The sequence below is a fragment of the Scleropages formosus genome, chromosome 15 (genome assembly GCF_900964775.1).
Source record: "Scleropages formosus chromosome 15, fSclFor1.1, whole genome shotgun sequence".
NCBI classification, from domain to species: Eukaryota; Metazoa; Chordata; class Actinopteri; order Osteoglossiformes; family Osteoglossidae; genus Scleropages; species Scleropages formosus.
The window spans coordinates 3,483,684-3,510,868 of NC_041820.1; the positions used below are offsets into that span (position 1 = coordinate 3,483,684).

Here is a 27,185-nt window from a genome sequence, read left to right on the forward strand (position 1 = left end):
ACAGGCAATAACTGCTCTGCAACTCCAGTCTCTCACAGGCTTCACAATCCTACCAGAAGCTTCTGTTGAACCTTGGAGTGAAATAGGCAGCAGCAGAACGACCTTCCAGTTAGAGGTAGAACCCTGCTGCTAGTGTCAAAAAGTAAATGTGGGTAAGTAAAAAGTACACTGTGTGTTATAGGTACAGTCAGCAGGTGGTGTAGCGGTTAGAACCACAACCTTTGGATGCAGATGTTTCAACTTTGAGTTCCACCTTATACTATAGTACCCTTGATCAAGGTACTTACCTTGAACTTGTATAGTAAAATCACCATCCAACCATCCATCCATCCACCCCTTGTCAACAACTGCTTGTCCCAAGTGGGGTCGCAGTGAACCAGAGCCTAACCCGGCAACACAGGGTACAAGGCTGGAGGGCGAGGGAACACACCCAGGACGGGACGCCAGTACGTCGCAAGGCACCTCAAGCAGGGCTCGAACCCCAGAGCCGCCACACAGCAGGCACTGGCCGAACCCACCCCGTTACCACACCCCCTAGTAAAATTACCCTACTGTATAAATGGATAAATCACTGAAGGCACCTTAAGACTGTTTTTCACTTTAGATAAATAAATGCATGTAACCTGAATTACATTACACAACAACATCATTTACTTACTCAAATCACCTAATTAGTGATGAAATAACACAGTAATTCAGTGTTATTCAGTTGTTTTGCACACTGTTCTGAAGAACTGAAGAGCTTAATGAATGAATGGAAAAGTGAACAATGAGTCTCGTAAGTAATAATCCGCAAAAAACTATTTAATACACATCAGGTTGTTTTTGCAAGAAGATATCTTATTAATCATACAGAATGCTTTTGTTGGATCACTAACATGAGCTGGGAGAGATGATGGTGATAATGATAATGAAGGTGATTATTATTATTATTATTACATTGTTGAGTACATAGCTGCTGCCTTTGATCAGCATCACTTACAGATTTTAACCTTTCCCACAGCTGCCCATTTTCCTGGAGACACAGTTTCCTTGCTGAACACTATAATGGCAGGGCTCAAGCTGGGACTAGAACTGGCAACCCTCCGGGTATGTGTCCACAAAGGTGTAAATCTCACGGTTTATGTCCTTTCAGATGGCACGCTGCGGATACTTTGGAACAGGGCCTGACCTGGGGGTGGGTCACGGTTCGCTTCATGGAAGATACGATATTACAGTCAGTTTGTTGTCTTCCCAACTTTTTTATTTGTCTCAACTGCTTTACCTGTCACAGTTCTCCCTCTCTTCCACATTTCCGTTTTCCTGGGACTGAACGTACACCATAATAAATATAATAGCTGAGACTCATTCCTATTTAAATAATTGTGCAATGATACCTCCCATACTTGCTGCCAGCCTCAATAAATCTTATTAAGACTTTCCTATACAGCCATTTGCATAATTACATATGCATCAAAGCTAACCCACAAAAAGCCAGAAATCCCAGTTTCTCATATTTAATGTATGCAAATACAATCGCATATGTTAAGCAATATCCTCAGATGTTTTATTGTACCCAAGGGCATTTCTTCGAGTATTAAATTCCCCTATAGTATTGGATAAATCTGGCCCAAAGATTCCTTGGTGCGAGCTACAAGATATCGGTTCCTTTGATCCATGGCTAATGCAATTCTGTATATTTGTGGCATATTTCAAAAATAAAATTGCCAGTGTTGGATTAAACTAATGGGGAACACACGAGCCTCAAACTGAGGAACAGCTTTTCTTGGAGCCCCTAGGCGAGAAGAGTTTGGAAAACCATTTGGTTCGATTCATTTTAATTTATTGTGGTAAAGTGTCTTTGACTACGTTTTCCCCCCAGCGCTTAGCACAGCACAGTTTGAAAGTATGACACGCAACAGGTAGCCTTAGTAACCAGTAACACGGAGCTAAAAAAAAAAAGCGTTGAAGGTACAAAGTCGACGTGCTGCTGAACCCTCTTGCCCATGTTTGCGTTAAACAATAAGTGAAATATTACAGTATGTTGTTGGATCCCGAGACCATGGTGAAACTGTCTATTATTCCATCGGTCAGTTTTATCTGGAAATGTGTATTGAAATGCTCTTTGATGTGGAAGTACGTATCGAATGTGAACGGGTAATTGCATCATTGCCCTAGCAGACAAAATCCCATTTGAACGAATGACTGATTAATAAACTCTGACCAAAACTAAAAAAGGCAGAGCAGGTTTTTCCCAACACATACAAATACTATTTTTCATTATTAAACAAAGATTATTATAATTATTTTTATCGCCTAAGAAAAGCAGGTGGCTACTAAGATATGCCCACCCTTGTGGCCTGGAGGTCTCAGCACAAGGAGACCTGGGATTCCTGCAGGACTCAGGGTATTACGCCAGAGGTGAACAACTGGACATCTCACAGGGCAATGAACTCCAGAGAAAACAGAACTATGATAAACAGAAGAGGATTCCCTACAGGGAAATGTAAACGCTTGAGTAAAGATGCCCTTCAGGTTGATTGACTGCAGTGTTTTGAAGAACCACTAGAGGGAGCAGCAACACAAACGTAAATCTCTCTCCCCCTCTCACTCAGAACTGCTGAATCTCTGTCCACATTTAAAAAGGGTCTTAAAACTCACCTCTTCCAGACTCACTTCACCCATGATCTCTTAAGTTCATGTGAGGTGTAAATGTTCATGCACCATAACTTTAAGATCATGCCATATGAACCTTTATGCAGCTACTCCTCTAATGTAGCGTAAATGTTTATATGTATCTCAAAAAATATGTATATATATTTATTACTAGGAAGGTGATTTGGAATCATGGCTATTCTGATAAAGTTTTATGCAGCTACTCGTGTGATGAACGTTGGTTCATATGGTGGAAAAAAACTGCACTGAAGAATCACACGTCTGCAGTGTCTCTTCCTGCTAATGTAATAAACACATAATATTTTCTATAAGATGTACGTGGCTTTGGAGAGAAACATCTGCTAAAAGAATAAATGTAAATGTAAACACAAGGCTCTCCTTTTCCTGTGACAGCTTTAAGAAAGAAAAAAAAAAAAAACTTGAAGCTGAAGAAGGCCTGTGATGCATTGAATGTACTGATCATAGTTCCTGAGTGGTTCTGTTGTTTTTTTTTTTTTTTTTTTTGAATTGATTCATTTAGCTGACACTTTTCCCCAAAAACAAATGACAATGTTAAGCTAGCTCCAATTATTTACCCATTTATAGAGCTGGGTAAATTAGAACACATTTGGTCGGGACACTGGACAGTCTCAAGATGAGGGATCCTGCAACACAGTCTTGGTGGCATTTCACATTATTGCAGAAACAGTATATATATAATTTATAAACAGGATTGAATGAAGACATGGGCTTTAAGATGGGTCAAATAGGGACGTCATGCAATAGAAAGAATGAGTTCCAGACCTTCAACACATTTAGTAACTGCTGCTAGGTCTGATAGTCATAGAAACATCTGGGCTTTCTGAGAACCTCTGATACTCCTGATTTTTACCTTTTTTATTAACCAAAAGAGAATCAACATATTGTAAGCCTTCGTGCTGACTTCTATAATATCATTGTTTTATGGCTTAATGTCTAGGTTTTGCATGAGCGAAATAAGCTCTGTTTTATTCACCAAGTGTTTACTTGGCTGAAGTAATTTGTTCATGTTGGAAGAAACGAAACATTAAACTCATTTCCATACATTTATTGGAAAAAAGTAAAAAAAAAAAAAAAAAAAAAAAAAGTTAAATCCAAAAACCAAACAGAAATTGAATTCCAAGAAATTGAATTCCAAATATGTGAAAAATCTAATCAAATATTTAAACATCTTTGGAAAATATCTGTTTCAGTTTAAGGTGTGGTGACTGATGTCAGCAATGCAAACTCTAATTAAATTGACTCAGCCAGAGGTTAAAAAAAAATGTAAACAGTGATAGGAAATATTTGTGTCATTTTTGAGAAGTATTTGAGTTCTCAGAAATAATAAAATTGTTATTCTGGAATTTTCTGTGCAACGTCAGCCACACAGCCTTCTTTCACCAGTGAACTGGAGAGTGTGCTGGGACTGCAAGACAATTTATTGCAGTCAGTATGCACAATACTGTAAATATTTTAAATATTACCATAAAAATGTCTTTCACTGTGGAGCTGTGGGAGTTGTGGAGGTTAAAATCGATGTTTATTTATTTCAAATCTTGAAATCTGTAGTCTGAAAAGGTTTAGTAAATGTTCAACTTCATAACTCACTTGTTAAACAATAAAAGCCTGAAATTATCACTGGTGCTTCACTGAATGCCTGTGGTCACATGGCCATTTCCAGAGTTGATCCGCTTTATTTGTTGGAGTTTAAATAGCCAGGATTCTGTTTATGTGAACAATCACATGGCATGCCAGATCCCATTCAAACTATGTTTTGCTGATGAAGTGACTGAGAGCATGCAGAACAATTATAACATTTAGAAATATTCACAAATATAACAAGAGATTTGGCTTGCCACGTGCAATGACTTCCCGTAGCTTTTTTTTGAGAAGGCTCATGGCTTTGTTTAAAAGCCATTGAATCATGTAAACAAATTTTCTATCATCTGCATTTTAAAAGTATTAAAATATTCACTTGAATTTTTAAGTGCTTGCACGGCCTCTTTTTTAAAAAAGTCTAATAAATTAATATTAGTCACAAACAAATGCAAGAGGTGTATATATAGCATACTAGTATATCATGGTTGATTTTCATTTCTTTGACATTACTTTCAGGCTTCAAGAGAATAGTCGTCAAATTTCTCTGGAAGCTTTCACATAATCAGCACTTCACTCCCTCCAATTGCAAAGGAGAGAAAAAGTAATGATCTCCCGAAAATAATCCTCCATAATGCAGGTCTCGCGGCCCCTTCACTCGCGTTGTAAAGCCTGGCCGACAACGCAAAGGTCCGGGTGAGAGGCGGAGCGATTGGCAGTTCTAAAATCCAATTGGTTGCCCCAGAGCGGCTCCTCATCGATTGGTCCGTCTTCCAGCCTATCGATGAGAAGAGAAGAGGCGGGATTATAAAAGGGAACCAAAAAAAAAAAAAAAAAAAAAAACACCGAGGAATGATTCAAATGAAATTATGCAACCAGTTTGTAGGGAGTTTCTGGAAATCTAGTTTATATACAAAAGCTCTGAAAGTTTGTCTTGTTCAGGTGAGTTATTGTAGTGTTTGTCTCTGGTGATAAACACCAATCAAATGAACTGGAACAGGACACGACTACTGTGGAAACCCCATGATCTGTATTCTTAACACACAGTCGAAGCCATGGTTTATTGAAAAAAAAATCCCTGACAGAAGAATTTTCCTTTTCACGGTTACAGTTTTAAAAATTAGTTTGTCACGTCGTTTGCACACGCGCGCCCAACACCCACCGCGCGAGCAGTCGGCGCGCGCACAGCCGCGAGTATGAGCGTGGCGATTGCTGCGAGTACTGTACGTCCTCCGCGTTTACTCTAGTAATTCTTCACCGGCCCTGTGCAGGAGCTGGTTGCCTTGGTTACAGCCGGTCACACTGGTCTGCCCCCCTCGGATTTCCCATAATTCCCCTCTGCACAGTTCTTAATCAATTAATGACACCGTTCATCCTAAACTATCAGCCATTATACTGGCATTCATTGCAGCCTAATTTATATTAATCTTAGCACTATCGTCCTGTACTGCGCTTTGTGTAAGGCTTTAATATCCTGATAGTTGAACTCTGGTTTCTCTTCAGATCGTATAAATATCCTGATGGTTACTGGGTAGCCGAAAAATAGCGGTAACTCGCGGTAAAAAGCGGTAGGAGTTTTCTTCTTTTTTTTTTTGCTTTGAGAAGATACAGTTTTCACTGTACTCCAACCCCTATCCTTTCTGGGTGAGTCAGGGGGGTGAAAGTAAAAGTTTTCTTATTAAAATTACATTCATTCATTGAGCTTGAAATTTCTGTGTTGGCATGAATTGTTAGCTATGCCATGTTAAGATTTTGTTCACTATGTAAGTACCTTGATCAAGGGTACAGTGCCCAAGTTATTCGATTGCTAGGGGACAACGATACTTGCTGCCCTCAGAATAACTTTAATTATAACACAACATTCACAAATAGATACATAACGCAAAACTATAGATCAGGCTAACAAGCAATTGAAATTTCTCACCTTTCGCCTAAATTGCAAATTTATATGAAAGTTATTTTAATTTTGTGCTTATGCATGTGCAGCGATTCCCGTGCCCCTGTCTTGGGCCCATTTCGTTACAAATTTTTTTTATTTAGGAAAGCATGAATTCCTACTGTTGTTCTCTTGTTTAGAACTACTTTATCTCGATTGCACTCCAGTGGTATGCGTTAATCGTTCTCAGTGGTTGCTGAGCATTGAAATGTAAAGTGTTCTCCCCCAAAGCCATTTTTCTCTTTCTCGTTTAGTTGCTGTCCCTATCAACAGGCTGAGAAAATGTGGTCTGACTCGCCCAGCTCACATTTCAAGCCATCTTTGTGTACAAGCACAGCAAGGTTTTACAGTAAATGCAGCCTAACAGGTTTTTTACCTCTTTCCTGCATATGTTTGGCAACATAGCTGTCATTTCAAACCAGTACACATACAACATGCTTTCAAAATGAGTACAACTCTAGTATTTCTTTACTGTAAACATAGTACAAGTACAAGGTACAAAGTACAAGGTTATTAATGCTACTTTTTTTCCTACTGTTCTTCATTTGAGCAATTATTCTGACAAATTACAAGCCCAGTGAAGTTAACCTTAGTTTTTACTTTTTTTTTTAAATGGGAAAAAAGAGAATCAGAATGCATCATATTTTCAACCCAAGACATATAAATACATCTTGTGCATAATATGCAATTAATTTTTTCACAACTTTAGAAAATACTGATGAAATCACATTGGACTAAGGAAACCCACTCACCCTTGTGTACTGATGGCAGGCTCACTTCCACAGCTCTCTGCTATTGAGACAACAGCCGTCCTGGTTGGCAAATTGAGGCTCGGTCGCCGAACCAAATAGTTACGTCTGGTAAAAGGTTGGGGACTCCGCATAGACGCTGATAACCTGCCCCGACATGCCCCCCCCCAGGGGCGTGGGAGCACAGAGCCCCCAGCTGGAGTCCATGCCTGTGGGGGTTGAGACATAGTCCTAGGCTGGGCTTCAAACAGAGAGGAAGAAGCAAGGCAGAATACAGAATGAGCATTGCCAGACACTCTCGGAACAGAAGGTGGCAAGGGGACTGCTCCCTCACTGGTGTTATCTCGGCTCCATTTCTGAACCCTTGGAGAGGCTGGGGGTGAAGGATTCTTGAAAGGGTATGAGGTGGTATTTGGTGTCACGTCTTGTTTGGACAGCGGAGGGCTAGGTGCTTTCCACTGTGAGCTGGGTGAACTGCCAGTCTTGGGCAGCTGTGAGGGGCTTGGCTGTGTCCTTTGTCCGGATGGTGGTGTGGGCAGCTTGCGACTGGGTGAGGGGCTAGTTGAGGTTGGAGGAGTGGGTTGTCTCTTGAAGACAGGTGGACTAGGGAGTCGACGGTTTTGGGAAGATGCATTGGAAGGAGTGGAGGGTAGCATGCGTGCCCTCGAAATGGGAGGAGTAGCAGGAGTCTGGCTGGGGATGTTCACGGGGGATGTTGAAGATACTGACTCAGACAAGCTGCTTTCTGTCTGTTTCACCCCGCCTCCATACCTGGTAGTAGAGGCCTTCTTGATCCTGGTGTCAGCAGGGTTTTTCTCTGTGGGTAACTCTGTGGAGCACTGAAGGTGGATGATCTTCCTTGATTGTTCATAGAGTACAACAGCCTCCTGACTCTGGGGCTCCACCCCCAGCTGACTACCCTTAGACTCTATTGTGTCATCCTGCTGGACTGGCCAAGCTGAACAAGAACCTGGAGGACCACACCGCAAGCTACCACGGCTGGGCAGTACTGCTACAGGTTGCACAGAGGCACGCAGCCGCTGAGATATTGTAGCCCTCTGGAGTAGTGGGGATCGACCTTTGCTACCAGCCCGGTCCCCATTGTTGACAGAAGCAGGCTCCTGGGCAGTCTCGAATGAATTGTCCATTAATACCTCAGGAGGGGGAGGTGGCAAGTTTTCCAAATCTAGGTCTTCGGTTTTGTCAGAAACACCAAGGCCCAACCCTTCATGGATGTTGCTGTTGCTAACAACGTGGACAGTCTCTCCATTTTCTAAACCAGGTATTACTGGAATACCACATTTTCTGACACCTCTGAGAGGTCCAAGTACTCTTGCAGACCGTTGATTCCGTTTCTCCTCAACCCCTTGGCTGAAAGTGTCAATCAGCTTTTTGACAGAATTCCTACCCCTGTTTGATGGTGAAGGCTGCTCTGATAAAGATGGAGGAGTGCGTTCTGGAGGCAGGACCCTTACAGGTCCTGTCTCTGCTTTATTCTCTTTTTCCTTCCTCTCTTCCTTCTCAGTGCTTGCCCCCTTTTCTCCGGATGAGTGTCTCCTGAACCGTGCCCTTTCCTGCTTGGGTGAAGTGCTGAGGTTTCTTGGTTTGGAAGAGCCTTGACAGCCCTGAGGGTTTGGGTGCTGCTGTGTTCCTCCTCGTCTGTGGATTGTCCCCTTGTCAGCCTCCACCGACCTGCCTGCAGTCATTTTCTCAAGGCGCTGACTTAAATCCTTCTGTGTCCTCTCCAGTTCTAATAGGGTGGGGTCTTCAGCCTTGGTCCGAAGGGACTCAGCAGAGCGAGAGCGATGTTGCTTTGTCTGAGTTGGCCTTGTTCTTCTCCTTGGGGAGGCAGCTGGAGCAGCTGACTGAGGTCGCTTTGACTGCCGTTCCTCTTCTTCCAACCAGTGGGATGAACCTTTCCCGTTACTGTTCTTTTCTTCAGGTTTTGGACCATGGCGATGCGAAGGAACAAAGCGGATCCGGCCACTAATGGCATCTTTCATTTTGAGCGTCATTTCTACATTCTGAGGGTTCTCAATACGCTTGATTGGCAGGCGACGGGGCGTGCGACACGGGTCTAGCGGCAAAGAGTTTGCCTGCTCCCTGCCATTCACCTTGCCATCTTTATCCTGTTCCTCTACCTCCTTATCTCCCTCCTTGTTCTTTTTGTCTTCTCCGTCACTTTCATCTAGAGAAGCTGAGCCCAGGAGCGACTCTGTGGCAATAAGGGTGCATGTAGAATCCACCGAATTTAATGAAAGGCTTGGACTAATGTTGCCTCTCAGTTTACGCCTGGAGCTCGCCCGCTTAGCAGGGGTGCCAACAGAATCACGGGTGCCCCACCTGGGCCTAACTGTCCCAATGGAGTCCAAGCTCTCGCGCCTGTGCTCAGACTCTGCAAGTGACCAACTGTCTGCCCCAATCCCACTATCCTCACTGTACAATGCAGAGTCATCTGGACTCGGTCTACGGACTGCTGCTGACTCAATACGTGCCAGCACCCGAGTCAGCCGGGCCTCGGTCGCCTGCTTGGCTTTCAACTTCTCCTCAAGCAGTTCAGAGAGTGAGGCAAAGTAGTCCACCGCTTCCTGTAGGGCAGAGTCTACTATGCTGCCTACTGAATGGCTTACCATCTGCATCCTCTGCGTAGTATACTGAAGCAGTTGCTGTAGTAGGTCTGGAGGAGAGTCAGTGGTGGACCCAGTCTCTTTTATTTTAATCACATTGGCTGAAAGGTTCTTCAGTGGACATGGCCAGGCCAGGTGCTCACCATTGTTCTTCAACATTTTTTCTCCCTCATCTGCAATGTCACTTAGTGCACGATTCACTTCTTCATATCGCAACACCATGAAGGTGGCCATAGGTTGCAGGGAAAGCTGGGTCTGGGTAATTTGGTCCAAGAGGGTCAGCAGGACATCATACTTGGAAATATTGGGATTTAGGTAGGCATAGGCAGCCTGGTGAGCCTTCACCAGGGGCTCTGGGAAGTCAAACTTTTGCTCAACAGATTTTTTTTCCTTATCTCTCTTCTTCATCGCTTTGTTTCCTTTAGACTTCCTGGTTTTCCGCCCACCCCTTTTTTCTTGCTTATCCTCCTCATCATCTCCCAGTATTTCTTTGCTGTGAGCTGACATACATATCTCAATGTCTTGTGCATATAATTTGTCAAGTTTCGCATTCTCAAGAGTCACTTCAGACAGCGAGGGAGTCTGTAGAGTTAGTTTCTGGGAAAGTTGGGCAACTGACCTCTCCCTTCCGCCTCCTCCAGCTTCTCTTTCTTGACCTTTTCCATCCGTCCCCCCTGGATCAGAGGAGCCTCCGCTTGTCCCGTCTTCTGACTGTGCATCTGCATTACTCTTATGGGAGCCTGGAAGCAGTGTTTGGCCTTTCCTGAGGGAAACCTGCACTCCTGTCAGACTGTGGTCCCTGGATGGAGAGCAGCCCATCTTGATGTCGCCAGGCTTCTTTTTTCACAAAAACCAAACCATGAAAGAGACGGAAGGGGAAAAAGTCTGATTGTAATATTCCACAGCGGCAAAGCCAGACACAGTTAGGTGCAGAGAAGAAAGGCAGCAGCACTTAACAAACACCTGTCGCTGTCGTTTCCAGAGTGGTGCCTTTGCTGAATTACTCTTGGGCTTTTTACAGGTAGGAATTATGCCTGAAAAGAACCTCAGAAAACACTCAGCCAGTTCCAAATCCCTTCTTCCCCTCACCTTGGAGAAAGTAGTAAATCCTGATGTCCTTTTTTTTTTTTTAAAAAAAAGTTTTATTCTTTTTGAAAGAGCAGGAGAGCCTACAGTCTGATATACTATAAAACAGTGTCTTACCTTGCAGAGATGGGGCAGCTGAAAGGATTACAGGAGATTTCGAGAGCACTGCTCAGCGCTCGCAGATGTCACGTTAAAGAAAATAAAACTCACATACACGTAAGAACTTAAGCCTATCAAGGTAAGCAGTATGTTGCAGGTTGCTTTTTATAGTCTGCTGCTGCAGCCTGTAAGTTCAAGCGTGCATAGGACCATAGGGAAAAAACACTGAGGAAGGAGGCTCCTGTAAATGGGTGAAGACACCTGTATAATTGCCAGATGCACTCAAGCACACAAAACATTGTTAGTTTTATTTATTTCTTTAAATGCATGTATAAAATGTCAGTAGCTCACAAAAAACTCATCACTAGCAAATGGAGGCCTGTGATATTGTTTTAAAATATTTTTTGAGGAGGATACCATACCAATCCTGCTGATATCTGAAGATTACCACGTGGAAAATTCAAGTACTTGTTTTATTTGTGACATGTATTTAGAATACATACATATATTTATTTATTTTAACACTTTTCATGTTCTTTTACTCTGGGCTATCTCACGACATAGTAACACACACTCAGTAACAACAAAAAGGACATTATCCTAGGAGTCTGATGTCAGATCAGTGCTCTTAGCACCTGCTCATCAGCTGAAGTGGCTTTAGGGTGGGGCTGACCAAAATGTTGAGGAGAAGGTGGGGGTTTGAAAGGTTTGTGAGGATGATAGGGTCCTGGAGAGTCAAACATGGTATTTCCTGTGTTTTCCTTCATCATGGGGTATTTGATGCTCTACTAGTGTCTTGTCACTGTTTTACCTGTTCATTAAAATTAGCTGTATTTGCAATGAACACCATTCCCATTGATAAAAGAAGGAGATGACCATTAAGGTAAAAAAAAAATACTGTTAGGGTGAATGCTTGGCTGGCAATCTGTCAGATGTAGCTGGTGGTGTGTCCTAAGGGCTCTACAGCAGACAAAGTACAAGCTCTTCATTTGATTCCTGTTTCACAAATTGCAATATTCACACAAGAGTAGCTGCCTGGCTACTTTCCTATCATGGGCTGAGAGCCAGGCTTTAAGGCTTTTCTTTTATGCTCACCATCTAGAACTCTTTTTAGGCACATTCTTGTTACCTTGCGTACTCATTTTTTTAACTACTAAAAAGATTTTGTGAAAATAATAGGAAAATGAGGAGAACCTTAATGGAAAAACTTACTACATTGTCATCTTATACATATCCCATTTCACAGAACTGGCAACTTCAGAAGAGAAATAGCTTATGAGTTATAAAGAAGGTAGTCCAAAAATAAGCCATAATAAACATTTAAACACAAGAAAAAACTAAACAAAACGTGATAGTCATACTGCCTGTACTATGTATACAGTTGATACAGTATTGCTATATATCAGTTATTTAAAAAAAAAAAAATCAGTGATTTAAAATTGAAGTTAAAACTATTAAAGAAAAGCATTAGAAATACCTTTTAATATACACTTTTTCAAAAGACTGTATATTGTCTTTAAATTGAAGAACTTTCAAAGGACGTTTTTCTCTTCTGAGAGATGGAGAGGGGATTTTAAAAGGTAGTGATTATGTGGAACTGGGTGTCGTATTCATGTCTCTAGACGAAGAGAATTCAGATGACTGATTAGGCATGATGTCCCTCGTGGTCTCATTTTTCTTGCAGAGGATCATGTAGCACTTAGGGAGAAAGTGGCTGAAAATAATGCCATAGTTGGAGACTAGAATGGCGGAAGCCTGGACATCTGAACGGTGTTCATTCTTAGTCACATAGATTGGGATGAAACAGATCCACACCAAAAGGTAGATGACCATACTGAAGATGATGTAGCCTGTCTCATTGAACCGATGTGGGACCTTCCTGCCTTTGAAGGCCACCCAGATGCAGATGAAGGCCAGAAGTCCAATGTAACTGAGCATGATGCCAAAGCCCACCCCCTGTCCCTCATTGCACTGCAACCAGATGATCATGTTTTGGTCTAAGGGGATGGTCTCCACCCTTGGTGAATCAAACACCAACCAGAAGGTGCAAATGAGCACTTGGACTGTCGTGAAAACTACAATGATGGCGATGGGTTTCAGGTTGCGATCGAATGAACTGGAATTAACAAACGTGTGAAGTGCCTTCACCAGGATGCAGGAGACACAAAGGGTAAAGCTCAGACCATACATGGTCTGCCGGGCCCGGCAGATGTGGACGTTTGGCTCACCCATGAAGAGTACCACACTTCCAAAGCTGACCAACAGGCTGGCCATCATGGTGTAGTACAGTTTCTCTCTTGCAATCTGCACAATGGGGCTGTGCCGGTTCAGCAAAAAAATAGTGAAGACCACGAGCAGCAGCAGGGTCCCCAAGCTCACAAAAGTTAGCAAGACAATGGCATAAGGCTCATTCCACCCAAAGAAGTTCTCGTTTTTTAGAGTGCACTGGTCCCAGCCTTTCCGTGACCATGTGTTGTTAGGGCATGGTAAGCAGTTGGCCATATCTTCAGATAGGTGCAATAGAGAAGTTAAAATGATTACCAGGGACATTTATTCCATGATCTAATTGTTTTATTTCTTCCCTATGTTTAAAAGTTAATTCTGAAATGGAGAACCTCCCCCAAAAATCATGCTGCATTTTTTTCCTTTATGCAAAAGTTAAAGTAAAATGGTTTCATGTAAATCAGAAAGATATGCTTTGTTCCAATATCTGTAAAACCTCGAAATTGACTTCCACGAGTGGTTTTCACATCATACTTACTCGAGACATTAGAGAAGGTCCCTGCATCGCATGGGGTACAGATGAAGCAGCAAGATACATTGGAAATTTTCATAAATTTACCCGCGGGGCATGGTGTTGAGCATTTAGACTCTGGAACCTGGTCAGAAAAGAATTTTTTTGTTAACGTTTCCACATTGGAACATATTGGTTAATAATTGCATTACTGTGTTTTTTACATGTGCAAACCTTATTGTCTGCATTTTGCCACACAATATTTTCTTTGTTGACTGTAATATTTCCAGTCTTTGGTTGATATCTTCCTACCACACGGAGATCTCGATTATTTCCAGATCTTGCCCAGTAAATCAGGTCATAGCCATTCACAAAGCTGCCTTTTTCATCAAAGTAAAACTGTTGATTGTCTAATGTGAAATTCACCATTTTAAGCTCTTGCAGGAGCTGAAAACAGACAATAAAACTGTAATTATAAAAATGCATCTCATAAACAGCAAGAAAAAATGTTTCATCTTCCAGATCTTCTATGTCCATTGACTTGGTTTCTTTAACCTAAATCTCTAATTAAAATTTAATAAGTATTTTCCTCTGAAGCTCAAGATGTCAAAAAGACAAAGGAAATACAATATATATATATACCTCAGTGAAGTTGTATTCATAGTACAATGTACAAATGGTATGTATTAAACACAACTCCATACAGGTAACCTCAGACAACAGAGAAGCAGTTCCCAACTGAATGGTTCTAGATGTTATCTGGCATAGATTTGTTTTGCTCTCATTCACTGTCTTCTGTTAGCTGAATTTTTCAGTTATATTCATAGGGTGGCTTATAGTGTAGTGATAGAGCTGCTGCCTTTAGACCCAAAGGTTGCATGTTTAAGCCATGCCTCTAGCTGTAGTACGCTTGAGTAAGGAACTTACCCTAAATTACTCCAGTAAAAATTACCCACCTGTACAAGCAGGTAAATAATTGTAAATGCCTTAACATTGTAAGTCACTTTGGAGAAAAGTGTCAGCTAAATGAATAAATGTAAATATTCATTCCATATCTTCTTACCATCCAAGGAGGAAAATTCTTCTCTCCTGGACAATGAGTCCCATTGCACTGCAGGAGATTCCTCAAGGCATGAGCTATAGCCCATACAGTCAATCTTTCTCCAAAGGTCACATTTAAATACACACTTTGTATCAGGAAGTCGTCATTAGCTTGCTGGGGGTCTGGGATGCTGCAGGCCAGTGGAGATTTGAAAGTGAGGGAGGGTGGCCTGGTGCAGAGGGATGGAGGGTCGTTGGCAATGCACTCATTGTACTGCAGTAGCTCTGGAGTGCATTCAAACCTCAGGTTTTTGTACTCCTCAATAAAGTGGTTCACAGCCCCTGGACCTGGCTGGAGGTTCTGAAGGAACTCACTGAAACCTGGATTTTGCCCTATGGCAAAGCTGAAGCCAAAGATTTCCCCCACATTGTTGATCCCCGGTATCCTGGTCAAGGGCTGGGCCAAAGACCAGGCATCACTGGCGATCCAGATTCGGGAGGAGTTGGTTCGAATAATTTCTTCAAAAAGCTGCCTTACTAGTTCCTCTTTCAGGATGACCAGTACAACCTGAGCTGTTGAGGAGCGAATCGTCTCTGCAACTTCTTTGATTCTTTGATCTGTGTTTGCATTGTTCAGGTAGTGGGGTACCACCTCCTGATAGGCCACACATACCTTAGCCTTCCCTGCATCCATCAGGAAGCTCTGCAGGGCAGACCTGCCATAGTCATCATCACCGTAGACCACACCGACCCAGTCCCAGTCAAAAAATGACATGAACTTAGCAATGGCTTGAGTCTGGTACACATCGCTGGGAATGATGCGCAAAAAAGATGGAAACCGCAGCTTGTCGTCTAGGATGTCTGCAGAAGATGATGTGCTAATCTGATTGGATAAAAAAAGCAGACATAAGAAAACCAATTCCTTTATAGTGGTGTAGAATGCCCTAATATCAAACAGCTGCTGGGTGGAACTTTTGACTAACCTCTGGAACCATGTACAGTCCTAGAAACCTTGCCACAGTGATGGACACCTCGGAGAAGCGAGCTCCAACCACAGCCTTGACCAGGGGGTTGCTGGAGTTACTGCATTCGGTATTCAGAGGATCACTTAACAGATACTGCAATACTTGTAGTGCTTTGATTGGGTACGAGCAGTCGTCACAGACGATGTATCCTAAGCGCACTCCAGGAAGGAAGCCGGAGTCGTTGATCACATCAATTGTATAGATGACAGCTGAGGCTTGCACAAATGACTGCAAAATAAAACTGAGGAAGATAACATGGAAATAAGTATTTAATGTGGTACCAGTGATATATCTAAAGATGAGACATACCTCAACTAAAGTGTACAGATTTAGAGAAAGGGAAAAAGATAGAGCCCAGCAAATGTAGTAGACTTTGCAGACCACGTACACCCCTTCATGGCATCGGTATTCCCTGATGGCAGTGGCATACCTTTACCATGAAGGGGTGTACATGCTCTGCAAAGTCTACTACGTTTGCTGGGCTCTACTTTCTTTTTCTCTAAGTATTATTCTTTATCTTTAAGTAGGTGCTCTGTGTCAAAGTAACATCCACATAAATGCCAGGACCCAAGGTTTCCCAGCAGAACATTGGCCAGAGCATCACGCTGCCTCCCCCAGCTTGCCTTCTTCTTATAGTGCATCCTGCTCTCATCTCTTCCCCAGGTAAATGATGCACGTGCACCCAGCTGCCTGCATGATCTAAAAGAAAACGTGATTCATCAGACCAGGCCACCTTCTTCTATTGTTTCATGGTCCAGTTCTGACGCTCACATGCCCGTTGTAGGCACTTTCAGTGGTGGACAGGGGTTAGCATGGGCGGTGTGCGGCTACACAGCCTCGTACGCAGAAAGCTGCGATGTACTCTGTGTTCTGACACCTTTCTATCATGGCCAGCATTAAGGTTTTTGGTAATTTGTGCTACAGTAGCTCTTCTGTGGGATCGGAGCAGATGCCTTCGCTCTCCACAAGCATCAGTGAGCCTTGGGCACTCATGACCCTGTCGCCGGTTCACCGGTTGTTCTTCTTTGGACCACTTTTGGTAGGTACTAACCACTGCTTACTGGGAACAGCCCACAAGACCTGCCGTTTTAGAGATGCTCTGACCCAGTGGTCTAGTCACCACAATTTGTCCCTTTTCAAAGTCACTCAGATCCTTACGCTTGCCCATTTTTCCTGCTTCCAACACATCAAATTCAAGAACTGACTGTTCACTTGCTGCCTAATGTATCCCACCCCTTGACAGGTGCCATTGCACCGAGATAATCAACGTTATTCACTTTACCTCTCAGTGGTTTTAATGTTTTGGCTGATCAGTGCATACAGCTACCTGTTCCCTGTTTAACTCATTATACAGACACTCATCTGTTCTTTTAGCTGATGTTTTTCTCCAGAACAAATTACAATGTGAAGCTTCCAACAATTTATCCATTTATACAACTGGGTAACTTTACTGGAGCAGTTTAGATGTACTACAGCCGAAGGGGTATTTGAACCTGCAACTTGCAGCAGCTCTAATCACTCTATTACCAGCTGGACCCTTCAGTTTTTCCCGACTCCAACAATGCATATCAGATGTTTTCCTTTGCTTAACCTTAATTTTCATTCATTTTTTGTGCTTTAATTGTATTTGTTTTAATTTCATTGGCAGACAAAGGAAGTAAGGAGCTTCAGTTTAAAAACTGAAAACCCAAAAATCTGCTATAATTCACAGTGTAAAGTTGTATAAAATCCTTTTCCTGCTTAGTTTAATAATTACAGTCTTTTGGGTCTATATAGGAAGGAAGTTTATGGAGAGTGATGTGAAAAGACAAAATTTTCACTTTTTTTTCCACTTTTACTACTTATTATATTTAGTAGTAATAACTTCAGTCAAAACTTTATTACAAGAGTTTCTTATGGAGAGATTGCTAAAAATGCAAAAGTTAAATACTGATCTGATGAAGATTTTTTTTTTTTAATTAAAACCATTTTATTATAATTTACTGTGTAACACATGTTTACCTTAAATAATTTTGTGTTAATCCTTGTATTATATTGACTTTCAACTAGTATAGTGTATTTAATGTTCACATTGTTATTATAGTTCATTACAAGCTCTTTGGTCATAACCTACTGTTGCTGTTTCTCATGTGGCTCTCATGTGTTCCAGCCCTTTGCTCTGCTTACTCTGTGCAGTTGAAACAATCTGGTTTTATGCGGTTGCTCAGGGACTCCACTTCGCCGTGGCACTGGCTGATCACTCCTATCAGGATGTCTCCAGGTGCCTGGGCTCCACAGGTAGACTGACAGACATCCTGGAAGTCCCCCAGTCGCAGCACCAAACACAGCGCCGGAACAAACGCACACAGCCGATACAGCATGGTGTCCTCTGGAGAGCAGCACACAGGAATATAGTAAATGCAACAGTTTGCCTGCTCTGTGTTCAGCTGGAAGATTTATATCATATAAAGAGGAGTGTCTCAGCACACAGCGAAGGCAGCCCTGCGAAAGCAAACCAGCTAATGTGGAAAAACCCGAATCCATCGTTTTGTTATGACTGTCGAACGTGTTAGACAAGTGAGTGTTGCCACCAGTCTTCTGACAGGTGATGCTGCCCTCCAGGGAAATGGCCTGCGACTTCACTCCTCGTGCTCACATAGCAACAGCCGTGCCCGTGTGATTGGAAGGCAGTGGTTTGGTAAATTTGGCAGCCCAAAGAACAGCTGGATCAAAGCCCATTGCTTATTTGTTAGGATTTCCTCTTGGGGTTCAGAGCTCTCATTCAACAAGGTATGTCTTATGTCCTCCTTACATGACAATGACCTTGTAACTTAAGTGCAGGTTCCCTTTTAAGCAGAATCCTCCAAGTCTCACTGTATCCAAAACTGTTTTGGATTGAGTTTGTAAATCAGAGCCTTGTGTGGACAACCTACTGACATTGGCCTCCCACCCATGTAGGCGTTTTTGCCTCACAATTGGCTGTATGTTGTACTACTAATTTTTCCCACTGTTTACGGAGCGCGAGACACAACACATTTGTACATTTTGTACCCAAAGTCCTGCTTCTGCCCACTGAATTGTTTCCATGGCGATGTACACACCTGCAAGTGGAACGCATTTGAGTTTGAAATCTAGTTTGGCATCTCACTGAATTTTTCTGTCATCACAGCCTACTTCTTTCTTTTTCTATTTTATTATTATTTTTTTTAAATTAACAGAACAAAACTGGGCCACAACAAAGAGGCAGGATTGGTATACATTTACATTTATTCATTTAGCAGACGCTTTTATCCAAAGCGACGTACATCTCAGAGAAAATACAATTTCTACATTACATTAGGAGAAAGAGAGACATAGTTTTAGATGTGTGATTCTTAAGTAAACTTAGTTTATTTCTTTCCAGTAGATGCACCAACGTGCATCGCATGAGTAGGTGCACAAAACTCAGGATAGATGATTCCTGATTCCTTTTTTTTTTTTTTTTTAAGGTACACAAACATTTACATATAATACAGGAGTAGCAGCTGTGTAAAGACTTATCTGGGCATGATCATAAAGTTATGGTGCATGAACATTTACACCATACATGAGCGAGAAAATGCGCATATATGGATACAATACAATGTCGCACAGGGACAAGGAGTTGCATGCAATATTTGGCAGGAATGGTCATACGGCACTCTCTAAAAAGTCCCCAAAAGGTGTCCAAGTATTGATCGCAATTATGATGCAGGTCAGAAGTCACTTGTCTATCAGAAGAAAGTTAAGTTAAACCTCTGAATCAGCCACACGTTTGTGGTGGTATCTATTAATATACCAAAATACTTTTTCTTGCCAGATACAAAGAATAATTAACATACGTTATATAGCTCTGTCAAAAACTCAGTTTGGGATGTGACTTAACAGGTGCACAGGAGACATTAATATGCTTCCCAGAATATGTGTATCAAAGCTCCAAGAGCAGCGTTATATTTACAACAGCTTGGTTTCTTGAGCGTGTGTGTATTTTACTCTGTTTTTGCTGTTCTCAGTGCTGTATCCTCACCTGGTGACAGACATTCTGTCCATAAAAAAATTAAGTACCTAAGTGATGCAGCAAAATCATGAAAAGACTCCTCATATATTCTTATAGTTCTGAAATACAGATCATTTGTTCATAAAAAGATTCTGCAGAACTGGTCTATATCTAATACATTTTAAATTCAAAGTTTATAAAACTTTTGTGTGTACAGTGAGCAAATTACATGCTTGATTTGTATTATTGTGTAAATTTCTTCAAGAACTGAAAAAACATCATAAAAGTTGTTATTTAATTTCTGCAACATTTATGTCCATACATTGGTACAATATTGTCACATCCACACCTGACATGTATACAAGTACCCTGCAGAAGGCGCCCTCACTAGAACACCGAGGAGTTCCCAACACACCTGTAATCATTTTGGATAATTGTCCTGCTGGTAAAAGGACCCAATGCCGGCCTTACCTGCGTGCTCAGCAGTTGTTTCCAAGATTGAGTTTCTTCTAGTCTTGAATCCTGTGTTCCTGGAGTTCTTTCCCAAACCGTGTTTCCTTTTGCATTTGTCTTTTTTGTACCTTTATTTATTTCACAGACACCTTCGTCTAAGGTGACTTAAATGTGCTGCACTAAACTTTTTAGTTATTCATTCATCTATACAGCAGTGAAATGTAACACACACATGATTATTAGATTGTTACAAATTGTTATGCAATTTGGAGTCACCAATACACCTGAAACTCATCTTTAAATGGTGGGAGGTAACCCATGAAAACTTGGTAAGACCATGCAATCTCCACACTGACTGATCTGAATTTTAACCCATGTCACAATTCACAGCCCTGAAGCTGTGAGGCACCAGTGCGACCTACTGCATTTCTACCTGAGTGCTGGCAATGACAACCTACACTTGGATCCACCAACCTTCTATGATCCTTTCAAGTTTTTTGTGATGGTGTATCTTTCTGAAGGTCTTGCACTGGCATTTGACTATAACATGTTTTCAAGAACATGACAAAGAATACATTCATGGCACCTTGAAAAAGTACAGAATGGTTTGTAAGTAGAGGACCTTAGCGTGTTGTCTTCAAATGGAGGACCTTCTGTGCCTCTTCCTCACAGAGGGGGATGGGTCATTAAGACTGATACCTACCGAGGACACTTCTACCTTCATGGAGCTGGTTGTGGCCATCGTCTTCATGTCACCAATTCCAGAGTCTGTGGACAAGTGACAAAGTGCTTGATTTGCTGACGTGATGGAGAAGATACGTACTTTTTCCCGGTATGCCTCAGGGGAGATGTCTTTTTTCTTCTTGCAGAGGATCATGTAGCATTTTGGGAGAAAGTGGCAGAAAATAATGCCGTAGCTGGAGACCAGGATGGCTGAAGCTTGGACAGCTGAACGTTGTTGGCTTTTGGTCACATAGATTGGGATGAAGCAAACCCACACAAAAAGGTAGATGAGCATACTGAAGATGATGTAGCCTGTCTCATTGAACCGATGTGGGACCTTCCTCCCATTGAAGGCCAGGAGGAAGCAGACGAAAGCCAGAAGTCCAATATAACTGAGCATGATGCCGAATCCCACCCCGGACCCCTCATTGCACTGGAAGAAGATGCTCATGCTTTGATTGGAGGTGATGGTCTCCACCCTTGGTGAGTCAAACACCAACCAAAAGGTGCAGATGAGCACTTGGACTGTGGTGAAGAGGACAATTATAGAAAAGGGTTTGTAGAGCTTCTTCAGCTTATATTGTCTGTTGAAATTGAAGAGGAAGGCAAGGAAAGTGCGAAATGCCTTGACAAGAATACAGGAGACGCAGAGGGTGAAACCCAAGCCATACATGGTCTGACGAGCCCGGCAAATGTGAACACTGGGCTTTCCCATGAAGAGGACCACACTTCCAAAGCTGACCACCAAGGCAGCCATCATGATATAGCAGAGTTTCCCACCAGCTACGTTCACGACAGGGCTGTGTCGGCTTGCCATGAAGACAACGAACACCATCAGCAGCAGCAGGAACCCCAGGCCCACAAAGGTCAACAAGATGATGGCATAAGGCTCATTCCACCCAAAGAAAGTCTCTGTTCTTGGGTAACACTGGTTCCAGCCTTTCAATGACCATGTTCCATCAGGACACTGCAAGCAGCTGGGCATGTCTGGAAAAGGTAAGACAACCACAAGTTATTCATTTTCACTGGCATTCATTCCAGGAAGTTGTTTTGCTTTACAAGTTATCCTTGTTAATGTTTACTTTATGACCTGTTATTTAGCATCGCTGAACCAACAAGCAATGGTAAATGCTGAAATAATTTTAACTAATTGAAAAATGTATTTATATAGCTGACAGTGAGAAGATATCAGTAATAGATAATAGGAAAAAAAATCAATGTACTAAAGAAAAAGTGTTTTTATTTATTTTTTTTTCTCCCATTACAAATGTATTTATTAAAAGTAAAAAGTATTTATGGCAAAAGCTTTTCTTAAAAGTAAAATTTCTCCAGAAACATATTAAAGTACAAGTAATGGAATAAATGTAACTCAATGCTACTCACCTTTGAAAAAGACGGAAATGTGTTTCATTGCATGTATCTCTAGAAACGCATAATTAATCATTAGTAATTACTGCATACTTACTGGAGACATTAGAGAAGGTCCCCATATCACACTGTGTGCAGTTATAACAGCACGATACGTTGTAAATTTTCATAAATGTACCAGGGGGACATGGCGTTGAGCATTTGGAGTCTGGGACCTGTGATTGAGAACGAAATTGTTTATTTTTCTCAAACTAGAACCCATTTGTTAATAGTTACCATAGGTGTCATGTATGTAATACGTATTTATGAGAAATTTATACATCGGAAGAACTCAGACCGTTTTGTTTTGCCACATGATGTCTTTTGTGTCCACTTTCATATTTCCTGTCTTTGGGTCATATCCTCCTATCACCCGGAAATCTCTGCCGTTTCCAGATCTTGCCCAGTAAATCAGATCATAGCCGTTCATAAAGCTGCCGTTTTCGTTAAAGTAAAACCGTTGATTGTTTAATGTGAAATTCACCATTTTAAGCTCTTGCAGGAGCTGAAAATAGCAAGACGAGAATGCAGATATATACACCTCAACAAAACAGTAGAAGGAATGATGTGCACAAACAATATCGCATACAATTAACCTCTGAAAAAATATATATTTTGACCTTAGCAATCATTTCAGAGTTTTACACTCTTTCACTTCATCCTGTGAACTAAATTTTTCATTCATATTCATTGAATATCTTCTTACCATCCAAGGATGAATGTTTCTGTCTCCTTGACAAAGGGTCCCATTGCACTGCAGGAGATTCCTCAGGGCATGAGCTATAGCCCATACAGCCAGTCTCTCTCCATAGGTCCTATTTAAATACACACTTTGTATCAGGAAGTCATCATTAGCTTGCTGGGGGTCTGGGATGCTGCAGGCCAGTGGAGATTTGAAAGTGAGGGAGGGTGGCCTGGTGCAGAGGGATGGAGGGTTGTTGGCAATGCACTCATTGTACTGCAGTAGCTCTGGAGTGCATTCAAACCTCAGGTTTTTGTACTCCTCGATAAAGTGGTTCACCACCCCTGGATCTGGCTGCAGGTTCTGAAGAAACTCACTGAAACCTGGATTTTGCCCTGTGATGAAGCTGAAGCCAAAGATTTCCCCTACCATGTTGATCCCCGGCATGTTGGCTAAGGACTGGGCCAAAGACCAGGCATCACTGGCAATCCAGATTCGGGAGGTGTTGGTCTTTATCATTTCTTCAAAAATTTTCATTACTAGCTCTTCCTTCAAGATAAGCAGCACGACCTGAGCTTTGTAGGAGCGAATCGTTTCTGCGACCTCTTTCACCCTGAGGTCTGTGTTTCCGTTGTTGAGGTACTGCGGCATCACCTCCTGATAGGCCACACACACCTTGGTGTCCTCTGCATTCAACAAGAAGTTCTCCAGGGCAGACTTGCCATAGTCGTCATCGCCGTAGACCACACCAACCCAGTCCCAGCTGAAGGATGACATGAACTTGGCAATTCCTCGAGTCTGGTGCTCATCATTGGGAATGGTACGGAGGAAAGATGGGAACCGCAACTTGTCGTCTAAAGTGTCTGCAGATGATGATGTGCTAATCTGAATGGATGGCAAAAGCAAACAAGATAGAGCTCTAATTTCTATACAGCGGTTATGAACAAATCTCGAATACCAAACAGCTCCTGGGTGGAAGCTGTGACTAACCTCTGGAACCATGTACAGTCCTAGGAACCTGGCCACAGTGATGGACACCTCAGAGAAGCGAGCCCCGATCACAGCCTTGACCAGAGGGCTGGTGAAGGGATTACATTCAACGTGCAGAGTGTCATTGGTGGACACAAGGTGCTCCGCGATTTGTAATGCTTTGATGGGGTACGAGCAGTCGTCACAGATGAGATATCCCAACCGCACTCCAGGAAGGAAGCCGGAGTCGTTGATTACATCAATGGTGTGGATGACAGCTAGGGTTTCCACAAATGACTGCAAAATAAAACTAGGGAAAACAATGTGGGTGGAAAAAAATTTTTACTTTGGCAACAATGACAAATGTCAACAATGTGACACCTAGCTACTGTGCAGATTTATAACAGTGGGAAATAGAAAGTGGGATCTTTGTAAAAACAATAATATCACTTGTTAGTAATTTCACTTCATAACATTTTTGTGTGGATTATGGCAACAAGATCATGGTGGTTCAGAGCCTGTCCTGGAAGCATGGGGGTGAGGTATGTGCACTTTGGGTGGGTCACCAGTCCATTTCAGGGAAATCACATGCTGACGTACACATACACACACACACACACACACGCACACACACACACACACGCACACACACACACACACGCACACACACGCACACACACACACACACACACGCACACACACACACACACACACACACGCTAAGGGCAATTTAGTGCCTCCAATTCGTCTAAAACACGTGTCTGGACTATTGGAGGAAACCAGAGCATCTGGAGGAAACTCACGGACACGCAGGGAGAATGTGCGAACTGCACAAATACACTGGCCCAGTTTCAAACCCAGTTTCAGATCAGCTCTGCTGACTGAATGAAGCAAGTCCATTAAGTGTAACCAGGCAGTTAGCTTGCAGACTGTGTTCTTTTATATGTTTTGTGGTCATTCTTATGAATCTAATTGATAATAAATAACTTTATTGGTGTGGCAGAAATAATTTGTAGAAAGTGATATAGACATATTTTCCTTCAGTGGGACCTGATATGGAAACTGAATCACATAATCGGTAACTTGACACTTCAGTCCATTTGGAAGACATATTTTACTCTTATTCAAGATGATTTTCCTGCAATCGCTTTTGAAAATAACAGCACTTTGTGAGTATTGATTATGATTATTTATTATCTACATTTTATTCTAGAAAACACTCTAAGAAACGGGTATTTGAGAGAAAACCCTAAATGCCAATAGAATTAATTTTTAATTAAAAAAACAACAATTTTAAGACAAATGGCTATATTGTGTTTACCATAAACAATGCTATTTTAATATTTGTACTACGCTGACTATAACTGTGGCTACTGGCTAGCTCTGTAAATTAAGTTTCTGTGTAGTTTTTCTATGTAGCCCATTGCTACCCCTGCTTCACCTGCTGTTGCTGTTTATTATATGGCTGCAATTATGACCCACAGACGGTACAGTCTGGCATCCCGATCCTGGCATAGACCTCTGCTCTGCTTACTCTGTGCAGTTGAAACCTTCCGGTTTTATCCGTTCGTTCAGCGACTCCACTTCGCCATGGCACTGGCCGATCACTCCTATCAGGATGTCTCCAGGTGCTTGGGCTCCACAGGTAGGTTGACAGGCATCCTGGCAATGTACCGATGCCAGCAGGAAACACAGCGCCGGAGCAGACGCACGCAAGGGCGAGGGCATGGTGTCCACAGAACGGCGGAGTGCAGCAGGTGTCACGGTTTGCCGGTCCTTTTCATCCAACTGCTGACGTTTGTCAGAGGGAGTGTCTGACTGTAAAAGTCTTGCGTGCTACATACGCTGCGATTTCTGTGGAAATCCTACAGCCCATCGCTGTTTTTTTGGTAGTCATTTGGAAAGGTGTGTGTTGCATTGGAACGAGGGATGGTGGGGGAGGTGCAGGTGATCGCCCTCCAGCTAATGAGGCCAATGCTGTAATTTTCACACCTTCGTCATGACACGGCGACGTAACTACGGTGGCAAATTCCTAACCTTGGGCTTCAGCGGATTCCACGAGTCTTTGGATCAAAGCCCCTAAAATAGTTTTATTATGATTTCACGCCTTCCTTCAGACCTCTGTGCTTTGAAGTGACCAAACTTCTCTCCTCTTCTCTAGGTAGAGACTGTGAAAGTGCCACTTAGGTACACATCCCCATCAGGCAAACCTCTCCATGTCTGTTATTGTTGTTCTTCGAACCTTATCCTAACAGGCCGCCATATACAAGTCAAAGTCAACTTTATTGTAATTCTACCTATAGGTGAGTTACACATATAGGAGAACGAAATTTTGTTTTTCTTTGGACCTCTGCACCATGCAAAACAGTGTCATTTGTAAAAAAGATAAATAGAACGAATGAGTGCAGAAACAAGACAAGACAGTACAGTTCACAGGCGAGAGTCTGGCAACAACATACACAATATATAATATACGCAATTCTTTACGTTGTTATGTACACTGGTTTTCGTGCAGTGTCAATGATTATAAGCTTAGCTGAATCAACAAATTCTCTAAAATAAATATTTAGACTTCTTTCCAGTCAGTGACAGCTGGCAGTGTAGTGGTTAGAGTTGTTCCCTTTGGAGCCACAGGTTGCAGGTTTAAATCCCACCTGTAGCTGTTGTATCCTTGAACAAATTACTTGCTGTAAATTGCTCCAGTGAAGTTTCCCACCTGTATAAGTAGTTGCAGGTGGCTTAACATTGTCAATTACTCCTGACGGTTTGTCACGTTGGACAAAGGAGTCGATTAAATAACGGTTCATCATAATGCTGTTGCCTGCAGTTTTGGCAAGTTATGAAATAAGGACTGAACAACTGTTTCCAAGTTTTTTTTTGGCCACTTGTTTCTCATTTATAAATTATATAATAACAAATTAGATAAGTTTTGTTTACTTGTTTTTGTTGCTGACATTTAAGTTCAAGTTTATTGTCATAGGCACAAGTATCATGAAATTCTTCTTGAATGCTTCTTCGCAGACTGTGGACTAACATAATACACACACACACACACACACACACACACACACACACACACACACACACACATTTTCTGAACCGCTTGTCCCATACGGGGTCGCGGGGAACCGGAGCCTACCCGGCAACACAGGGCGTAAGGCTGGAGGGGGAGGGGACACACCCAGGACGGGACACCAGTCCATCACAAGGCACCCCAAGCGAAACTCGAACCCCAGACCCACTGGAGAGCAGGACCCGGTCCAACCCACTGCGCCACCACGCCACCCACACTAACATAATAATAATGCATAAATGTCACACCTGAGTGTGGAGGGTTTATTTCACAATGTTGCTTAGCCTCATCCATGTTCTATTCATACAGTATCTCGTTGTATTACCTTGAATTGAA

At 42.3% G+C, this 27,185-nt stretch overlaps 3 protein-coding genes across 3 annotated transcripts; all 3 read right to left on the bottom strand.

The window, feature by feature from the left end:
- Nucleotides 1-4,905: 4,905 nt before the first annotated feature.
- Nucleotides 4,906-10,382, bottom strand: pcare1 (photoreceptor cilium actin regulator 1). Its single transcript, XM_018762098.2, has 2 exons — nt 6,940-10,382; nt 4,906-5,029 (listed from the first exon to the last, which is right to left on the bottom strand). The coding sequence occupies exons 1-2, from the start codon at nt 10,380-10,382 to the stop codon at nt 4,906-4,908; spliced, it is 3,567 nt and encodes a 1,188-aa protein (XP_018617614.2).
- Nucleotides 10,383-10,591: 209 nt separating this feature from the next.
- LOC108940196 (G-protein coupled receptor family C group 6 member A-like) lies at nt 10,592-17,908 on the bottom strand. The gene is made up of 8 exons (XM_029258575.1): nt 17,715-17,908; nt 15,507-15,789; nt 14,546-15,406; nt 13,717-13,929; nt 13,510-13,627; nt 12,424-13,252; nt 10,864-10,915; nt 10,592-10,597 (listed from the first exon to the last, which is right to left on the bottom strand). The coding sequence occupies exons 1-8, from the start codon at nt 17,906-17,908 to the stop codon at nt 10,592-10,594; spliced, it is 2,556 nt and encodes an 851-aa protein (XP_029114408.1).
- Nucleotides 17,909-20,632: 2,724 nt separating this feature from the next.
- LOC108940279 (G-protein coupled receptor family C group 6 member A-like) lies at nt 20,633-25,504 on the bottom strand. The gene is made up of 6 exons (XM_029258576.1): nt 25,311-25,504; nt 23,798-24,086; nt 22,832-23,692; nt 22,424-22,630; nt 22,184-22,301; nt 20,633-21,705 (listed from the first exon to the last, which is right to left on the bottom strand). Exons 1-6 carry the CDS (start codon nt 25,502-25,504, stop codon nt 20,633-20,635), a joined length of 2,742 nt encoding a protein of 913 aa, XP_029114409.1.
- Between the last annotated feature and the right edge of the window lie 1,681 nt (nt 25,505-27,185).

Coding starts and splice junctions, on each gene's coding strand:
- LOC108940196 (XM_029258575.1), bottom strand. CDS start 17,908: ATGCTGTATCGGCTGTGTGCGTTTGTTCCGGCGCTGTGTTTGGTGCTG. Junction 15,790..17,714: donor GATTGTTTCAACTGCACAGA/GTAAGCAGAGCA, acceptor TATCTTCCTCAG/TTTTATTTTGCAGTCATTTG. Junction 13,628..13,716: donor GGCAAAATGCAGACAATAAG/GTTTGCACATGT, acceptor TTTTCTGACCAG/GTTCCAGAGTCTAAATGCTC.
- LOC108940279 (XM_029258576.1), bottom strand. CDS start 25,504: ATGCCCTCGCCCTTGCGTGCGTCTGCTCCGGCGCTGTGTTTCCTGCTG. Junction 22,631..22,831: donor GAAACATTCATCCTTGGATG/GTAAGAAGATAT, acceptor TGCTATTTTCAG/CTCCTGCAAGAGCTTAAAAT. Junction 22,302..22,423: donor TCATGTGGCAAAACAAAACG/GTCTGAGTTCTT, acceptor TCTCAATCACAG/GTCCCAGACTCCAAATGCTC.
- pcare1 (XM_018762098.2), bottom strand. CDS start 10,382: ATGGGCTGCTCTCCATCCAGGGACCACAGTCTGACAGGAGTGCAGGTT. Junction 5,030..6,939: donor CCTGCCATCAGTACACAAGG/GTGAGTGGGTTT, acceptor TCTCATCGATAG/GCTGGAAGACGGACCAATCG.